At 44.4% G+C, this 20,494-nt stretch overlaps 1 protein-coding gene across 1 annotated transcript in view; it reads left to right on the top strand.

Annotated features, from left to right (window-relative positions):
* nalcn (sodium leak channel, non-selective) overlaps nt 1-17,915 on the top strand; it is a 106,294-nt gene extending 88,379 nt beyond the window's left edge. Inside the window, exons 26-43 of the mRNA XM_080785497.1 lie at nt 779-883; nt 1,153-1,259; nt 1,376-1,496; nt 1,880-1,978; nt 2,082-2,175; nt 4,524-4,630; nt 5,765-5,845; nt 6,785-6,904; nt 7,996-8,064; nt 8,213-8,361; nt 9,065-9,158; nt 10,037-10,169; nt 10,965-11,080; nt 11,803-11,960; nt 12,782-12,932; nt 14,767-14,910; nt 15,435-15,552; nt 17,474-17,915. Coding sequence (XP_080641623.1) covers nt 779-883; nt 1,153-1,259; nt 1,376-1,496; nt 1,880-1,978; nt 2,082-2,175; nt 4,524-4,630; nt 5,765-5,845; nt 6,785-6,904; nt 7,996-8,064; nt 8,213-8,361; nt 9,065-9,158; nt 10,037-10,169; nt 10,965-11,080; nt 11,803-11,960; nt 12,782-12,932; nt 14,767-14,910; nt 15,435-15,552; nt 17,474-17,622 — 2,115 coding nt within the window. The 3' untranslated portion in view covers nt 17,623-17,915. The remainder of the gene's footprint in view (nt 1-778; nt 884-1,152; nt 1,260-1,375; nt 1,497-1,879; nt 1,979-2,081; nt 2,176-4,523; nt 4,631-5,764; nt 5,846-6,784; nt 6,905-7,995; nt 8,065-8,212; nt 8,362-9,064; nt 9,159-10,036; nt 10,170-10,964; nt 11,081-11,802; nt 11,961-12,781; nt 12,933-14,766; nt 14,911-15,434; nt 15,553-17,473) is intronic.
* The last annotated feature ends 2,579 nt before the right edge of the window (nt 17,916-20,494 follow it).

The raw sequence follows: 20,494 nt of genomic DNA, 5'->3' as shown, positions 1-20,494 counted from the left end.
TATGCAGAAATAACACCCTGCTGAATTTGATCAGAATCAAGCATTCAACCAAGCTGTGTAATAAATTACAATAATAAATAGAGTGATACACTCACTCACTCATTATAACTTTACATTTACATTCTGGAGCTGAGATGTAGAGCCTGAAGGCTCATTCATAGTCTGGATTTCCGGTGGTGAGGTGACCACCGCTCCGGTGGTGAGGTGACCACCGCTCCGGTGGTGAGGTGACCACCGGAGCTGAAATAACATTGAGCGGTGGTGAGTAAAAACAGAGAGAAGGGCTGGGGCGGCGACTGCGGTGGTTTGCTCTTCACCGCGGCTCGTGACATCATGTTGTAGTTCGGTGGTCCCCTCACCACCGAAAATCCAGATCCTATGAATAACGCTTGAGATTCCCCTGGTTAATGCAGTGATTGCTGGACTTTCCCCCCAGAGGTGTCTGAGATTTCCCTTGCCTCCGTTCAGGCCCAGGCATTCCGGGGCGTCCCGTGGACCATGTGAAGACTGAACTGTGAGGGAAATCCCTGTTTGCCTTTAACTCTCACCAACTCAGTGGCCTTGTGGTTAGAGTATCCGCCCTGTGACTGGGAGGTCGGGGTTCAATTCCCGGCTGGATCATACCAAAGACTGTAAAAATGTGCCTCCCTGCTTGACACTCAAGCAGTCTCACGCTACAGAAACAGGACATAGGCTCCTGCCCCTATGGGCCTCATGGCTCGGCAAGGCTACTTACTTACTACTTTAACTCTCAGTCGATCTCCTATGTCGCACACAGGTCTCCATTCTGCTCCTCACGCTGATGCTGGTGTTTGCAAGCTTTGGGGTTCAACTGTTTGCCGGAAAGCTCGCCAAGTGCAATGACCCCCACATCACGGAACGGGTACAGTAGAAGTGGAAAAGTGGGCTGTAGAATTACAGTCACTGTAAAGATCAATGGTCCAATGAGCCATGTCATTCTGGCGTTTGTGCCAAGTAAGATCAATAATCCAATGAGCCTTGTTAACGTCTGTTGTTTGTGCCTTTGCTTTGCATACTTTTTTACTTTTAAGCTGTCTGCGCGGACTCCTTCTTTTCTTTAAAACGTATACCTGTCCTGTACCACAAGGATGTGCATCTGACTATTTATTTTCCAATTTCCAATTACTGTAGAAGGATTGCCACGGTATATTCAGAATCAACGTCAGTGTTTCCAAAAATCTCAACCTGAAACTCAAGCCCGGGGAGAAGAAGCCAGGCTTCTGGGTACCAAGAGTCTGGTAAAGATTTATGTTCTTATTCTTTTTGTTCTATCTATTTTGACATTACAGTTGACATTCCCCCTTTTGTAAAAACAGCGTAATGATTTGTGTGTTCCCATGCCGTCCCATGCCAGGGCCAACCCCCGTAACTTTAACTTCGACAACGTGGGAAACGCCATGCTGGCTCTGTTCGAGGTGCTGTCACTCAAAGGCTGGGTGGAAGTCCGAGACGTCATCATTCACCGCGTTGGACCGGTACCAAGCATTGGCCCTATCTATCTCTCCATCAATCTGTTCTCTTTCAGGGTTTTTTTTTTCATGTACTGACTCATACCGTCTGCCGGCGAGATTGCTATGTTATCCCATTTTGGGCGGGAACCCCCTTTTGGTGTTAGCATTATATTATGCTTTAGCTATTGAAAAATAGCAGATCTACAAGCTCACAGCGCGCCACCGAGTGGCGCGCTACGAGCTTGTAGGTCTGCTATTTTTGAAAAATCGAAGAACGACTGACATAGAAACATAGCTTTTTCAGAAAACTGTCAGGATGTATAGAAGACATTTTTAGAATCTGATCTCAGGTCAGAATGGGTTATTCAAACGCGACCTTGTCTCTCCATCTGTGTGTGTCTGTGCAGATCCATGGCATCTACATCCACGTCTTTGTGTTCCTTGGCTGTATGATCGGACTCACGCTGTTCGTGGGCGTCGTCATCGCTAACTTCAATGAGAACAAGGTTCCGATCCCCACAGATGTCTCAAAGACGTGAATGGCCTGTGTTTTTTTTTTAGAGCCGCCGCGCGGGTCATTGATGTACTGTTTATTTTTTTTATTACAAGGGAACCGCTCTGCTTACGGTGGACCAGAGGAGGTGGGAGGATCTGAAGAGCCGGTTGAAGATAGCCCAGCCTCTCCATCTGCCCCCACGCCCAGGTCTGATCATCACACACACACACACGCACACGCACACGCACACGCACACACACACACACACACACACACACACACACACACACACACACACACACACACACACACACACACACACACACACACACACACACACACACACACACACACACACACACACACACACACATGAGCCCACCTACTGTGGCTCAAGAGGTAGAGCAGGTCGTCCAATGATCCATGGGTCGGCGGTTCGAATCCCGGCTCCTCCTGTCTACATGTCAAAGTGTCCTTGGGCAAGACACTGAACCCCAAAATTGCTCCCGATGTGCATACAATCGGTGTATGAATGGTGTGTGAATGGGTGAATGTAATGCACAATCTATGGAAAGCGCCTTGGATAAAGGCGCTATATAAATTTACCATTTAAATTACCTATATGCAGTTGAGTTCCGAGGTACAGTACAGTACTGGTATTTGTAACATGCAGAATTCTGAATGCAGTCTGCAAGTCTAATGGCCTCCATTACAGCAGCAGAAATGAATGATTATGACAATTACTTTTTGCCCTAAAGCACTGCAAGTCTTTGCTCTATATTTCTCGATTAATCATGCACTGCGTTTGTATGTCTGGGTGGGAAGGTGGGCATGTCTGCACGGATGTACATGTGTAAATTTTCACACAGTTAAGCAGAACCGGCATGCAGTGATTAATCGCCATTTGATGAGGCCTGTTTCAGATTAATTGACAGCAGTGGGGTTCATCATACACATTAAATGACACAATGCCTGACAGCGGTAAAGAAAGAATGCCTGAATAGAAGGACAGGTGGTGAATAACGTGAATAGCTCACAGTGATTTGTGCATGCATGCCACAATCCTCCCATGGCATTTTATTCACTGAGTTTATGGAGTGACGCCAAATGAACACCAAGGATAGTTTGACGGGACCTTCTCGGTTTGTAGCATTAAATCAATCATGTCTCAGTGTGAGGAAATAAGTTGATACAGGTGCTTGGGTGACACAGGGGTAATGGCCCTGTTCTACGCCGCGGGCACTGTGGGTTCCAGTCCTCTGCAGTGCCTGCATCTTGCAGCTTGGTCACCATTATTATTGAACGAGGAGTGCTCTCCAGCTCACGCTGCATCAGAAGCTCCTTACGGGCAGGTGAACCAGTAGGTGGAAACATAAATAAAAGATCGGTGACAATAGCATACATACAAGTGTGTGGGGACTCTGGGGAGTTACGATAAGTTATACTATAAATAAAATAAATACATTTAAGAGAATACATTGATACCATTTCCGTTCTTTCCACCTACCACTGGAGCAGTTGAGTAGAGCTGGAGGAGTCCCAGGCAGGTATGGCAGTATCTGGGAACAGCCCCCTCTACACGGCCAGTTGGTACAGAACTAACAGAAAACCAATGCCCCTTAAGTCAGCTGATAACCATAACTATACTGTATATACTATCAACCTGACTCTGATCCACATCCAGCAGCCCACATCACTGACAATCACCCAATCACTGCTGGCAAATAATCACAGCACAGAACTGGCTCTCATCACAGCATGAGACGTGCATGATATAAACGACGGAGCTCTCGAGTTCCCGTATTGGATATTGATTTTGGTATCGGAAAGCCGGAAAGTTTTGAAATGTTTAGCCGTGCTGTGTTGCAAATCTTTCGGTCTGCATTCAAGGCATAGCCGTGCCACATACTGCATGTGCAGTGGTTAAATGTTCATTGAAGATGTCGTTGGGAGAAGATAATGTCCCCATAAAACTGCAACGTTATCGCCGGCAGTAAAATGTGACAATTGCTAGTGGTCCCTTTCAGGGGAAATGCCCTTACGTAAGGGGAAAACCAGGTACTGTGTGTTTGGCTCATAAAGTCATGATGAATTATCACTGAAGAAACATGTTCCCAGAGCTATTGTCCTTGTTTTGAATGGCTGTTTGGACCATTTTAAATTCCTTGGCAGAAAAACAATGTATTAGTCTGCCTTCTTAATAAAAAAATAATTGGAAGAATGAATTGCCTGAATAATTTGCGATACTAAATGGGACACTATACAGTGTGTGTGTGTGTGTGTGTGTGTGTGTGTGTGTGTGTGTGTGTGTGTGTGTGTGTGTGTGTGTGTGTGTGTGTGTGTGTGTGTGTGTGTGTGTGTGTGTGTGTACTCTGTACGTACAGTATGTACACAGTACATATTTTGTGTGTGCGTGTGTATATGTTGTATTGGCATAACCTTTTTGTGTGAAATGATTATCAAATATCATTTGGTTCAATTTATTCTGTTTTTTGAAAATCTTTAAAATATTACTTAGGCATTTATTTTAAGATGGTTCCTTGTATCACTGATAGAAACTGGGGGTTTCCGGGCCAAGATGTATGACATCACCCAGCACCCCTTCTTCAAGCGGGGCATCGCTGTGCTGGTGTTGGCCCAGTCCGTACTGCTGTCTGTCAAGGTACACAACTCTGATCCCTATTGAATGCGCATATATCTCGTTTGTGTCCGAGCATAGGCATGGTAACGCCCCGCCTGCCTCTGATTGGCCTGTCGACAACTGCCCGTCTTGACTGTCCTCCGAGATGCGAGGTTACTCCGCGGTGAGAAATGATACAAGAGAATGACAGAATGCAGCCTGGTAACTAACTTGTACGTTTTTCTGTAGAAGAGGCAAACTAATATTGTTTGCTTTGATTGAATAATTGATTGAACACGTACGGTGCACTATATGATTTGATTTTGGTGTGTTCTAAATAAAGTGTTAGTGTTGATTATCGTGTATTAAACTAGGCCTTTTTACAGTACAATAATGTTTCAAGTTTACACTGTATACAAATAAATGACACAATAATCAACACAAATACTTTATTTAGAACACACATGTTCAATCAATTATTCCATCAAAGCAAACGACGTACACAATATTATTTTGCCTCTTCTACAAAAATAAATGTTACAAGTTACAGTTCTCTTGTATCATACCGTACTTGTATTATTTCCACGGAGTAACCTCGCATCAGACTATCCAGCATAGCTATAGAGCGTCGCAGTCCCACCCCCTTTCAGAACGACGAGTGGCCCAGGAAATGAATCCCAATGCATTTTTCCCAAATCATGACAATGTTTTGAAACACTATGTTTTGGGCCGATCAAATAATTTATAAGAAGAAAAACAAAACAAATAGTGTTGTCTCCTGCCTTTATTTTCTTATTTCTAATGATTTGATCGGCACAAAATATTGTGTTCATTGTCATGATTTGTCACGATCCGAGTTGGCTTTGTCCGCGGCGTAACCGTCTTTAAATAAATACTTTAAGAAAAGCCTATGTGGGCAAAAGGCATTGGGATTCATTTCCTGGGCCACTCGTCGTTCTGAAAGGGGGCGGGACTGCGACGCTCTATATCCACCTCGGAGGACAGTCAAGACAAGACGGGCAGTGTCGGTAGGCCAATCAGAGGCAGGCTGGGCGTTACCATGCCTGTGCTCGGACACAAACGAGATATACGCCTATTGAAGACCGTAACATCACGTTGTCCCACTGTCGTGTTCCTGCTGATGTTCGAGCCTGTGTACATGCATGTCTTCTCCAGTGGGATGCGGAGAAGAAACATGCAGAGACGGTTCCTTTAGCCACCATGTCAGTTGTCATGACCTTAATCTTTGTGTTGGAGGTAAGCCCATTTCCTTGTCCTTACTCAACTTAACACATTAAGACCGAGAAATAGCATCTGTGTCATTTTAGATTTTAGCTACCTACTGTATATATCTCTATTACAGTATATATCACATTGGTTGGCGTAATTCGACATGAGCTTGTAGATCAGCTTTTTTATATATTTTAAAGCAAACATTTCTTTTTCGCTTCTGGGGGCCTTGGAACAAATCATTTTCGGATTGGGGTCCATGGTCAAATACATATCACGTTGCGGGTCCTTGATATGGAAAAGTTTGAGAACCACTGAAACATACCGGTAGGTATTTTCAGAAAACAGTTTGAAACTGTTTGACACATCATGTGTCAACCGCAGCAAGGAACTTTAATTCATAAACTATAGAAAATTGACTCAAGAATTTTGACACTGACGAAGGCCTGCGCGCCGAAACGCGTTTGTCTGTCTGGTATGACTGCTGCTGCGGAGCACATTCTTTATGAATAAAGACTCTTACTCGACTGGAAGTGCGGATTTAATTCATTTTCTATATGTTCTTTTGGAATCTGCACCCAGCACACGCCTGAAACTATATAAAACTGTCTTAGTAGAGTGTGCCTTTTCCCCTGAATAATTCATAAACTACACAGTAAAATGTATGCAGTGAATCGAAGTCAGGTGTGCTTGGAAGCGAAGCGAAACCCCCGGCTTTTTGGCGAACTAGAATGGGATTGTTTGATCCGCACCAGCATTCGAATGAGCCTTCACAGTCACACCTGCCAGTGCACTTCCCGACAATACGCTGCAGGATTAGTTTTAATCGCAGTATAGCATCCTGGTGTGAATGCGAGCGACCTTAATGGGTTAAGGGTTTCTCAAACACCCATCTGGGTTTGGAAATATTCTTCTGGATGTACTGTATGCCTGATGTTCTGATGGTGGTTTTTCCACCTACTGTAGGTGACCATGAAGCTGATAGCCATGTCTCCAGCTGGATACTGGCAGAGTCGACGGAATCGTTATGACCTGCTGGTCACATCACTGGGAGTCATCTGGATAGTGCTGCACTTTGCCTTAATGGTTAGGTGATAAATACAATACATAGACAACCAGAATCAATCATATTTACTGAAACAAAACAAGTTATTTGACCCTCTTCACCCTAATTTGAATGCTTTGGTCAATTCCGATTGGCCGGCATCCACTTTGTCTTTCATTAATTCCCAAAGATTAAACACAGATCTTCATCTGAAGTGCTGCAAGTTGTTTATTTACAATGCCAGCTAATGTTTCTGCGGCCCACGCAAAGCATTCAACGGGAACAAATTAATTGAGAATACCCTGCTCCTGTGTGGGTGGGGAGAAACTGGCAACAGAGATTGTATGAAGTTTGAACTGATGATTCGTACGGTATACTATACTGTATACGTTGAAATAGTGCCAGTCGTAGTGATTGGCTCACCTGACATTTTGTATGCAGCCAAGAGGGGCTCAGAGGGATGGTGTTACTACACTCTAGCTAATGAATATTCATATCAGAGAAAGCCTAACGGAAGTCGATGGAAAATTGACATAGAAAGATCCATTAGAACATAATATATAACAAATGAAAGTAAGACGTAAAAAATAATATTCCTATTAGAATTCTATAATAAAGAATGTCATAGCATTGCACAGAATCACACTCGCATGCAAGCACAGTTGTATTACAGTTCGGTTCCTTTCTCTCTTCTTTTTTTTTGCAACCCATTTTTTCACCGAGTGTCAATTATCTAATGTAATCCTGGGCGCTACACTTCCTCTGACAACCGGGGGGGGGGGGGGGGCAGCGGACTGACCTCATGCTTCCTTCTATGCATAAGGAGTCCAAGCTGCTTCTTTTCAGTTTCCCCAGCCCGGACGTAGCGCGTGGAAGGAACATGTTATTCCGACCAGTTCCTTTCCCCTCCATCAGGCACCCCGGCTGGCCAGGGGGAGGTAGTTTAGAGACCAGGATTACGGCATGTTTTTTGTGAGGGTACCTACCCTCACACACAGAAAGGCCCTTTCGCCAACCCCACCTCGGGTATGGGCACTGATGACAGTTCAGTCATTTTGCTTATGCTTCTCTCAAGCCAATGGCATGATGTGTAACGAGTGCTCCCTCCTCTGTGTATCCTTTCCTCCCACAGAATGCCTACACCTACATGATGGGTACATGTGTGATTGTCTTCAGATTCTTCACAATATGTGGAAAGCACGTGAGTATATTTTTACCTGAGCGACCCCATTCTCAATCCATCATCTTGTCATCATCGTGTCAAAGGTACAATGTGCATTGTAGCAATAAATCACATTTGCGTGTGTGTGCGTGTGTGTGTGTGTGTGTGTGTGTGCGTGTGCGTGTAGGTGACATTGAAGATGCTTCTGCTGACTGTGGTGGTCAGCATGTATAAGAGCTTCTTCATCATCGTGGGCATGTTCCTCCTCCTCCTCTGCTACGCGTTTGCCGGGGTTGTTCTCTTTGGAACGGTCAAATACGGAGAGAACATCAATAGGTTAGCCTGACCGCTTCTACACTTTATGCTCTTTTTGCCTATACTGTGTTAAAGTTTGTGTTAAGTTCTCTTTTAGCCTTTATGAACATTTGCCTTTTACTTTGTGATTGGTATTGTTGTCCGTAAAGTTGAATCCTGCTAATGTATTAGTTTAGTTTGTAGTCCTAAAAGCACGTTGCATGTATGCCTATAGTGTTACAGTTTGTAGTCCTGAATTCCAGAAGTGCATTAGCCATGGCTTCCCAATACAGTTTTCCCATCGTAGGGTTATCGATTTACATTATGCCTTTCAATTTAAGACTGTTCACTCCAACAATGCAACAAACAGCGTCTAGTAATGGTGTGGCTCCTCACCACTGGGCGCTCTTATCATCATACGTCATCACATTCCGGCAAATCACAATTTGTGACACTTTTCATCCTCAAATCCATGGTACACACAGACACAGAAAGCTGGCTATAGGAGGGGCTAGCGCCCCTCAAATATATTGGGGAATGACTTCCTTGGCCAACTGGTAGTGTGCAAAATCGGATCAGTCTAGTGAGTTGCGAGATTAGCCGCGAACAGACAGAGTTCTAGTTGGCCTATACGTCGTCATTTGAAGCAAGGATATAGCTTTCTGTACAATTGCATCACTGTGTAAAAGATCTTTCCGGTAACACTGTCTGACCTGGTACTGTATATGTTTCTCCCCATTGACAGACATGCTAATTTCTCGACAGCGGGCAAGGCCATCACTGTCCTCTTCCGTATTGTCACGGGGGAAGATTGGAATAAAATCATGCATGACTGCATGGTAAGACAGGACAGCAGGTCTGCCACACAACATTGATTTACTGCGAGCATACGTCACTCACTGACACATCAGTGACAGATAGATTCAAGAATCATATCATGTTATTACTATTTATAACGTTTCGGCAAACAATATATGCCTTCAGGGTATAACATACCCTGAAGAAGGCATATTGTTTGCCGAAACGTTGGTCTTTCAATAAAAACGTTTTTTTTTTGCATCGTGACTACGAGCTGTGCGACCTCTCCTTCCTTTTGTCTCGCGTGGTCAGCACCTCCCCACTATTGTGTGCGCTTACTGCGCTCCTACCTCTTTGTTTGTTTTGATTACTATTTAAATTAGGCATGGTTGAGAAAACAGTACAAACATTTAGGTCCATGTTGGTATACCAACATGGACCTTAAATTTCCTAATTGTCGACATTCTCGACAATTTATCTAAAATACTATGGGAACATTCATTTTGTTGAAAAGAGACTTGGTGTAGAGGGGAAAAGGAGGGGACCTGCCAGTGCCTAGTATAGAATCCTGGGGGACCCCAGTCAAATATATATAGGGTTTAGACTGGTCGTTAAAAAAAAAACCTCCACTAGGCGACACAAGTTCAATTATTTTTTTAACGTTTTTAACTGATGATATCCTGCCTCAGGATATGTGCTGTTACAGAAACGAGTAGTTCAACGCATTGTCTTTATACTTTGTAAGCTTTGCCACGGATGTGGCACAAAAAGTGCATTGGCTGCAATCTTTGCCCCATATTTAATTTACGCGTGACGTTGTATACAGCCACACGAGAGTCTTTACTAAACTATTATCTACTATATTATAGCCCAGAACGTTGAAGTGAAATGTGTTTTGGGTTGTCTGTCATGGCTCCAGGTGCAGGCACCGTTCTGCACCCCAGATAAACATCGCTACTGGGAGACGGACTGTGGGAACTACGCCGGGGCCCTCATCTACTTCTGCTCATTCTACGTCATCATTGCCTACATTATGCTCAACCTGCTCGTGGGTGGGTTTGTGTGTGTATCTATAAACATGCTGCTGTACTGTAGGTGCGTATGGGTGTGCACAAAAGCCATTCAAATACAGGGCACTATTCCATTTGTCATCTGTAAGACCTTTGTTTCATTTCCGGCTGTAACGTGCCATAAACCCCTGGAAGCTCATAAAGCACAAGCCTTGCCATTGCTCCCTGGGCTGAATTTAACACTGCTATTACCACTTATCATTGTGGGCAATTACCATGCAGACATTATGATCTCCCTCCCACTGCAGAGGAAAGGGGAAAGACAGGAAGAGAGAGAGACACTAAATATATCGGTTTTGGGTGTGAGCCAAGACAATCTTTAAAAAAAAGAAATCTGAATGTGATCATCAGTGTTTCTATATGGACCGTGTCTGTCGGTGTAGGTGACTGCACTGGATGATGAGGTGAGCATCATGACAGTACCAAGGGTATTCTAAGGGTACCCTAAGGGTTACTGTACTTTTTTTTTAGCTGGAACAATCATTTCAATATGAGCACTTTATTGGGAGCTCTCATCCAGAACACCATTAGCCTGGCCACTAACTCATATCACATTTGTCATCGTGCCAAGCGATTATTTATCCCGGTATGGCACAATTATAGTCAGAAGTCTCACAGAACAGTCTCATGCAGAGTCTGACATGAGCGCTAATCATCTAGTACGCCTCCAGATGGTTTGTGCGACAATTGACTACAGCTGGCATTCCTGCAGTATGTACGTGCTACTAATTAAAGAGTGTTTTTATGCGTATCCTTTTCTTCCCCGGGTTGTGACAGCCATCATTGTGGAGAACTTCTCTCTGTTCTACTCAACGGAGGAGGACCAGCTGCTGAGCTACAATGACCTGAGACACTTCCAGATCATCTGGAACATGGTCGACGACAAACGAGAGGTGAGAGCAGAGGGAGAGAGGTGTAACAGGACAAGACATTGCATTTAAAGGGAAGGTCTAGAGCAGTGGCTCCCAAAGTGGGGTCCGGGGACCCCCAGGGGTAACTGAGGGAGTTCCAGGGGGTCCCCAGCTAAATGATAGTTTAACATTGATTTTACAGTATAAATGTGGGGTCCCAGAGTTAGAAATGCCATTAAATGGGGGGTCCGTAGACTAATATGCATGTCAAACTGGGGGTCCTTGAAATTAAACGGGTTGAGAATCACTGCTAGAGCCGTAAAAATCTTCTCTTACGGAGGTCCCTGGCATATCTTTTCAAATGCAGGACAAATAGTGTAAATTTGGGGGTCCTTGACATGAAAAAGTTTGGGAACCACTGGTCTAGAGACACAAAAAGGAGTCAAAATAAGAGGTGAAAAGGAATTAGTTCTAATGGAAGGAAATGGGGGAAATGACGACTTATCCACGCACCACGTCTATAATTATCATCGGGATATAATAGCCCTGGCCTACAGTCACAGCTCAAAAGATGAGTGGAGTGGTGAAAAAGACCCTAATCTCACTCAGAGCCACTTTTCATCTGCTGGTTCAATAAAATGTTAATTGGCGGTGTCCTGCCGTGTTGAATCTCTTCTTCAGTTCTGGCCACAGTCACAGTAGACGGGCAGCGGAGTCAATCATCATTCAATCATCATTCGTGCCTGTGATCCTTTCATGACCAGGGTCTGATCCCAACGTCGAAAGTGAAGTTCCTGCTCCGTCTACTCAGAGGTCGGCTAGAGGTGGACCTGGACAAGGACAAGTTGTTGTTCAAACACATGTGCTACGAGATGGAGAGACTACACAATGGAGCTGATGTCACCTTCCACGATGTGCTCAGGTGAGCGTTCATCTGAGCGTAGGAAATATATATACGGGATGGCAAAGACATTTTTATAATTCCATCATCATTTTTAACACATTCCAGACCGTAGGACCACATACAAACCGTACGTGGTCCAACTGTTGGTTCCGGGGGGACGTGTACACACACACACACACACACACACACACACACACACATGTCATAGCGCTTTTTTTATTGATATCAAACGGTTTACGGCTCAGAAAGAATGCCTCGTATCTTCTAATCTAGGGAGTTCTCCATGGTTTTGACCAAAAGGGCATACTTCATTTCTCGTCGACTTTGAAATGTCCCCTTAAGTCACAGATTTGCGAGATTAATCTCAGAGATTCCTGAGAAAAATATTGAAAATTCGCGATAAAAAAAAAAGCATTTTTGCCACATAAAAGTAAGAAATGTCTGAGATTTATGTCGCAAATCTTAGAGATTATAACGTTTATTATTGATTATTTTTTCCTTTTTCATTTCCTGAAAAGTAAATATGTTAGACATTTGTTAGACAGGTTTTCTGCCTGACAGTGACAACATGCGTCAACAGATCACCCATTAACCCATTTTGGGGCGGGAACCCCTTTTGGTCATGCTTTAGCTATTGAAAAATAGTAGATCTACAAGCTCATAGCGCGCCACCGAGTGGCGCGCTACGAGCTTGTAGGTCTGCTATTTTTGAAAAATCGAAGAACGACTGACATAGAAACATAGCTTTTTCAGAAAACTGTCAGGATGTAGAAGACCTTTTTTAGAATCTGATCTCAGGTCAGAATGTGTTAACTGTGCGTTGCTTTTGCATTCCGCAGTATGCTGTCGTACCGCTCGGTGGACATCAGGAAGTCTCTCCAGGTGGAGGAGCTGCTGGCCAGGGAACAGCTGGAGTACACCATAGAAGAAGAGGTGGCCAAACAGACCATTCGCATGTGGCTCAAGAAGTGCCTGAAGCGCATCCGTACGGTAGGATCCTCCACCACACACAAACACCCTGAAACTCATCCGTACGGTAGGAGCCTCCCTCCACACACAAACACCCTGAAACACATCCGTACGGTAGGAGCCTCCACCACACACAAACACCCTGAAACACATCCGTACGGTAGGATCCTCCACCACACACAAACACCCTGAAACACATCCGTACGGTAGGATCCTCCACCACACACAAACACCCTGAAACACATCCGTACGGTAGGAGCCTCCCTCCACACACAAACACCCTGAAACACATCCGTACGGTAGGATCCTCCCTCCACACACAAACACCCTGAAACACATCCGTACGGTAGGATCCTCCACCACACACAAACACCCTGAAACACATCCGTACGGTAGGAGCCTCCCTCCACACACAAACACCCTGAAACACATCCGTACGGTAGGATCCTCCCTCCAGGCCTCCACACACAAACACCCTGAAACACATCCGTACGGTAGGATCCTCCACCACACACAAACACCCTGAAACACATCCGTACGGTAGGAGCCTCCCTCCACACACAAACACCCTGAAACACATCCGTACGGTAGGATCCTCCACCACACACAAACACCCTGAAACACATCCGTACGGTAGGATCCTCCCTCCACACACAAACACCCACCCACAGGTACACTTTGCACATAATATCTCCTCATGACAACATGCACGTGTACACACACACACACACACACACACACACACACACACACATGCCACACACAGTCTACAAACGCATTCCTGGAAACACGTGTGGTGTCCGCAATCAGTAGTCTGCACAATTAAATTGTTACGTTCAAAGCCTCTAAACCAGGGGGTTGTCGGCAACCTTTTTGACATAAAGTGCCAGGTTTTCATTTTGCCGTATTATTGTCTTTTGTAATACATTTAGGATGTAATGATCATTGGACTCGGAGAGAAATAATCTCCCAAACACAGTCTCTCCCCATGCAGTCAGAGTGAGGAGTCTGAATGAATGTAGAAGTACTGTGCAGGACATAATGTGTACAGTATATAGATGCAGTTTAACTGACTGAGCTTTGGTTGAATATTTAATTTGAAAAGAAATTAGCTCTCTAGACTCACACTTGTGCCAGTGACCACCCTCCCCTGTGCCAGTGACCACCCTCCCCTGTGCCAGTGACCACCCTCCCCTGTGCCAGTGACCACCCTCCCCTGTGCCAGTGACCACCCTCCCCTGTGCCAGTGACCACCCTCCCCTGTGCCAGTGACCACCCTCCCCTGTGCCAGTGACCACCCTCCCCTGTGCCAATGACCACCCTCCCCTGTGCCAGTGACCACCCTCCCCTGTGCCAGTGACCACCCTCCCCTGTGCCAGTGACCACCCTCCCCTGTGCCAGTGACCACCCTCCCCTGTGCCAGTGACCACCCTCCCCTGTGCCAGTGACCACCCTCCCCTGTGCCAATGTTGGCACCCGTGCCTACCCCTGCTCTAAACGATACTATACACTTCCTCTAAACATTTCCTGTCTAAACGTCTGGAGGTTTTTTTTATGACAAACACTCAAGGTGTGTTCCCACCGAAAGATAAAAGACCAAAAAAAAGTTAACGTTGGTGGAGGGAAGCGAACATCGCCTCAGTTGGGGATTTTCCAGCTGGAGCGAAGACACAGAGGTGATGGAACGCGGTGTTCCTGCCACTCGATGCAACATCTCGCCAAGTCGCGTTTTCTTTTTTTTTGTTGCATTGACTTCATGTGTAACGACGCCGCTCGAACAAATATTTTATCTTTCGGGTCGGAACGCACCTTTCTTCACACACCGCATGCCTCTTGCATGCACTTGTAGAAACAGCAGCAGCCGTGCAGCATCATCGAAGGCCTGAAGAAGAGCCAGCAGCAGGAGCTCAGTCGCCTCCTCAACCCTCCCAGCATAGAGACCACCATGCCCAGCGAAGACCACAACACTAACAACCAGGAAAACCCCCCTCAGCCGGAGGTAAAGGCTCCATGCTGCCACGCACGCACACACACACATACACACACACACACACACACACACACACACACACACACACACACACACACAGCCAGTAGACCGTTACTCACAGCTTGATGTACAGTACTACAGCAGGCACGTGATATTGTCCCTGTCGGGTGGAAAGGAAACCTGTCAAAACTGTTACTTTTCAGGAAATGGAGAAAAAAGAACCCATGTTCCAATGGATCCAATGTAGTTTAGTCACGCTCTCTGTTAATATTTTTCATTGCTTAAATATTTATAAAATCCACGTAACCATTTCCACTTTAACGTGAAACAACAATTGCCAAAAATACCTGATCTACTGACTTATTGTGAGCTTGTACTTTTTTTTATAGTATGACAAAGTAGGACATTAGTTTACAGAGAAAAAAAAAGTTGAAATGGTACGGAGATATGAGGTTTCTTCTGCCCGATAGCAACGATATAATAACCCGCAGGTGTAAGTAGTGAACCCCCTTTCTTCTTTCCGTTGTGTTTAGCTGAGCGGCCTCCAGCAGCTGCTGAGCCCAACGCTGTCTGACAGAGGAGGCTACCGGCAGGACTCCTCAGACCTGGGCCGACCGCAGAGGAAGCTGGGACAGTGGCGGCTGCCAGCAGGTCAGTGCTGCCGTAATGGACGGGAATGGACCGTTCATTTCAGAGACTCGCTCGAGTCATTTCGTTTAGTACACTTATCCCATTTTGACCTGGGAACGATTCTGCAAATGTCTTCTAAATCCTGACAGTTTTCTTGGAAAAAGCTGTTTTTCTATGTCAGTCGTTCTCAAACACTTTCATGTCACTTTTCACGATTCTTCAAAAATAGCAAACCTACAAGCTCGTAGCGCGCCACTCGGTGGCGTGCTATGAGCTTGTAGATCTGCTATTTTTCAATAGCTAAAGCATAACATAATGCTAATACCAAAATGGGTTCCCGCCAAAAATGGGTTCATTTTGTCGACTAAGGTCCTATGATTGCTACAACTATGACTGAATATACGGTAGTGACAATTTCGTCAGCAGATAATAGCTAGGCGAAAATGTTAAGAGAGGGACTAGTGGAGAAGAGAGTGGAGAAGTGATTCAGTAGAACCGAGACAAGTTACAGTATGCTTGTGTAGCACCCAGCCAGGACACAGTCCACTATTGGCAAGACGGGTTGTGCGTCGGTCTGGTGAGTGAGGACACTGGGGTTCAATCCCCACTCCTGCGCATCGCTACAATCTGGTGTAGTCGGCAGGACTTGGAGCATGGATCCTTGCGTGAGGGACATGAGGGGGCATTTAGTGTGAAGGACGAGGACGTGCTCCAAAGACTGGGGGGGGGGGTTAATTGTAGCACTCAGCCAAGACCCGGCCCTCAGCAGCCCTGCCAATCGGGCTCAGCCCTACAGCCAACGACAGGTTGTGTGTCGATCTGGCGAGTGGGAGACTGTGGATCAATCCCAGCTCCTGCGCATCTCTAGTCTATACTTGGTTGCGCTTGGGTGTCACGCTCTGAAAATAGCTTGTAGATCGGCTATTCTTGGTAGCCGATACCAAAAATCTGGCATTATTTGCCTGCGAAAATGCATTTTAGTCGACTAAATCAAATGTAGATCAATTGTTTTATTCAAAAGACTATGACTAAAACGAAACCTGTAAGACGCCCTGAGGGCGAGGAGCAACCTCGCCCCAAATCATATATGGAGACAGCCATATATGGAGCGTGTCACGACGAGGCGTGACTGATTGACGGGTTTTGCAGGTTTTCATAGTAATCTGCGACATACCGTCACAATAACATACGTATATTTGCTGTGAAAATGAACACTGTTCCAATAATTTGTTCACCATTCAGTACTTTCGATTCCGCTCTCCTCACGTAGTTCATTCCAATGATGAAATTAAGAGGAACGTCTCTCTCTTCAGCCAGTCAGTCAATAAGTTTGTATTTGTGCAACTCACTGACTGAAGCTCGTGACACCGTGCATGCTTTCCACACGGAGGAAACTGAATGACTCCAGGAATGATATTGTAGCTTTTGAGGAAGTGACCAAGTTCGTTCCCCATTCACCGAATCAAAAGATCAAAATTAATGTACAGTGGTTCATCATAACCTTTTCTGGATCAGGGTCCACTTGAAAATCGGTTCGCGGCACACCCATCTGACCACTTAACACTACAGCCATTGGGTGTGGTCAGAGCATGTTAATTTGAATGATAAATCAATCGATTGTGTTCTGTCCCTTATCAATATTCTTTAAGTTCCTATTCATCACAAGCAGAAGGAAAACTAATTTCCCAAGGTTTTGCAGAAAACATACCATGTCGTTTGTTTAGTTTTGCCATCATTTTTATTATATCATTTTATTTAAATATATTATAATATATATTTATATTAAAATTTCAAATTATTTGGGGGCCCACTTCTATCCTTGCGGCCCACCACCGTATTGTTTCTCCTGTGTTGTAATTGTAATTGTAAATCTATATGGTCTATTTCTGCGTGCGTGCGTGTTTTTGTGTGTGTGCGTGCCTTTTACGTGTGTTCGGTGCAGGTCGGGCCAGTGTCAAATCGATTGTGTGTAAGATGAACCCAACGGTCAACAACGACGAGGCATCTTCGGGGTCGGAGGTGAAGAAGTGGTGGACGCGTCAGCTGACCGTGGAGAGCGACGAGAGTGGCGAGGATGTCAATTGCAATTAGAGAGGGAGGCGTGTCACACCCTCACAGAGTTGACGTTTGTATCTGTTGGGGTTTAGAGAGAGAGAGAGAGAGAGAGAGAGAGAGAGAGTGTCACGGATGTAGACAGAGAGTTGAACCCAAGGCAAAGTCACAACAAACAAGAGTAGAATAATAAAGTATTTAATAAAGAATAGGAGATATCTTACACAGGGGAATGCAGGTAGGAATCAGGCATGGATCAGAATGATGTTTTATAGTGAGCAGGTTGATTGGAGAAGTGTTCACTGCTGGGCTGATGAGGTAGTTGAAGACAGGTATGTGTAAATGGAACTGGGTGTGCTGGAATGGGATATGGGAGTGGCCAGTGTGGAGTCACAGACTGAGGGAGAGACAGACTGTGACAGAGAGAGAATACTTTAGGGCTGTGTCCGAATTCCGAAATCAACAACTCATTCACACGGACTACAAATGTAACCAAATGGACCAGTAAGGTAAGGATCAGTTTTATACAGAACGTCTCTGTCACTGGCGCATCCCACATGCAGCCTGACGAGTCGTAGGTTCGATTCCCCGAGCCTGACGACCTCTGCTGCGTGTCACTCAACTGTCTCACCGTCTATCCAAATAAACACAGGAAAGCCCGAAAGATATATTTAAAAAGAAACAACGAAGATTTTCTCCAATGATCCTCTTCCATAAATACAGAGAGGTCCCTAATCACTATAGTGCACTACTGTATATAGTGAGTGAGGAGTGGTTTCAGACACGGCAGAGGAGATTTTTAGCGAAGTTTGTTTTTTGCGTACAGAAGAACCCATTTACTGCAGGGGGAAGACTTTCTATGCGGGCACTTTTGGTGTTCATGGAGCTGATTTGCTTTGTGATTTTTATAGCCATGAGAGGGAGGGATGCTTTAATATGTTGCAGGGGAGGAATTAACTAAGAAGCTGCTACCAATACACATTTATACTGTTTACATCTTGTTTGGAGAGGATTTAATGAAGGAACATAAACCATGAAAAACAGATGGAGTTCACATGGTTCCAATATACTGAGCAGAAGCTATTTTAACAGGTCAAAGGTATAGTTTCTACAGCTGCTTTTATTTCAGATATCTAAACTTTGTCTTTGTTCTCGTATTCACTTTGTTTATTGTGCCAATAATGTCTGTCTGTTCTAATGTTAAGTGTTTATTGTATAATTTGTATATTCATAATTTATATACTGTACACACTTTATACTTTAATCCAAGCAAGATAAAAATGAAAAGCAAGATATAGATTCAAATCATGACTGTGAATGTAATTAAAGGTTATATGTTGCATCTATCTTATGAGGTGGAAAAAACCATACATGATATATTTTGTAAAATATACATAAAGTATTTCCTTTATATAAAGTATTGACTTATTCTAATAAAGGCCTATGGTGTCTAGGCATCTAAATCAACATGAATATGTGTGTATATTTTTCAGATGGAAACAAAAAATATTGGCAGTGGCAAGCAGCAGTGCACTTCCATTTGTCAACTACCGGTATTTGACATTGTCTATTTATTATTGACGAAACAAGGAAAAGTAAAGTCTGGTTCTGCATTTTTGCCTAGTTAACACAAACATGTCCCTGCTCAAATGGGGATTCTCTGAGCAGCAGTGGTCGACAAAGAACTCAACTCCAGTATTTGAGTCAGAGTATAATTAATTATACTAGATACAAATTACTGGAAATATTACTACAGACATATTCAAGAAATAACAATACTTTGACAAGCTCACAACTCATCGATCTGCGATTTCCCCTACAAGATTTGAAAAGCGGTCAATTCATATGTTTTTTGTTTTTTTGTTTTCTCCCCTTCTTAGAAATGTTGTGGACTGTCTTTGAAACATAGTGGAGTGAAAGTAAGTATCCAAAAATACAAATACTCAATTTAAGTACAGGTTGCACTTAACAGGGTGAACTTTCTCTTCACTGGTGTACGATGAACTTGGGATCAACCTCTCCACAGTTTCTATAGTGATGTCTACAGGCTACTTTGTTTGATGTTTCTGATGTTTCCTTATGTGCACTTTAAGAGGTAGCATCATTTACATACAGTGTTAGTGGCCTTGTGTTTAGAATTTCAGCCCTGTAACTGGAAGGTCTGGGTTTGATCACCCGGCTGGGTCATACCAAAGACTCAGTGCCCCCCTGCTTGGCTCAAGGCCAGGGTTGGATTAGGGTATGTCTCTGCGACATACCAGCGTCATGTCCAGGGGGTGTACTTGTTCATCGTGCTTCCTCACACTACTACTAGAAACAGGAGGGCCTCATGGCTCGGCTTACAAAATTCTTACAGCGTCTTGACTAGTCACTCTTGCCTTCCACCTTTATCCAATCCTCTGGAAGCTTGAGGTTTTATCAAACTTCTTTCCATTTGATGAGGTTTAAATTGAATCACTGTCTTGTGACTCAAATGAGACTGGATTTGACTAACAAAGGAGGTAATTTGTTTGTTCAGGTGTTATAATCGTCTCCTCTATGTACTGGTGTGCGCCCTTCTCCTCTTTGTCTACCAGGTGTTATAATCGTTCACAGCAGACATGCACATCTGCAGGAATTCTGTAGCCTCCCTCATCATTGCGTCAATGTCCTTCTACTACCCTGGATGCTACTGCCATCTCCTGGACAAAATGCTTAATAGTTACATTTACAGATATCTCTTTTATTATTACTTGCGCAGTGGGCAAGTACTAGTTTCGCCCAGGACGATATTCGATGCGTATGCACCGTCCCAGCAAATGAGGTAATGACTACTTGTGCCTGATACGGCAGTGGTGCCAGATTACATATACATTAACTTTAATAATCCTCCCGACACTAAAACATATCGTCATTACGTCACCATCGAAAA

The sequence above is a fragment of the Protomyctophum bolini genome, assembly GCF_963924005.1.
Source record: "Protomyctophum bolini genome assembly, chromosome: 16".
Lineage (NCBI taxonomy): Eukaryota > Metazoa > Chordata > Actinopteri > Myctophiformes > Myctophidae > Protomyctophum > Protomyctophum bolini.
This window is presented reverse-complemented; position numbering and strand designations above follow the sequence as displayed.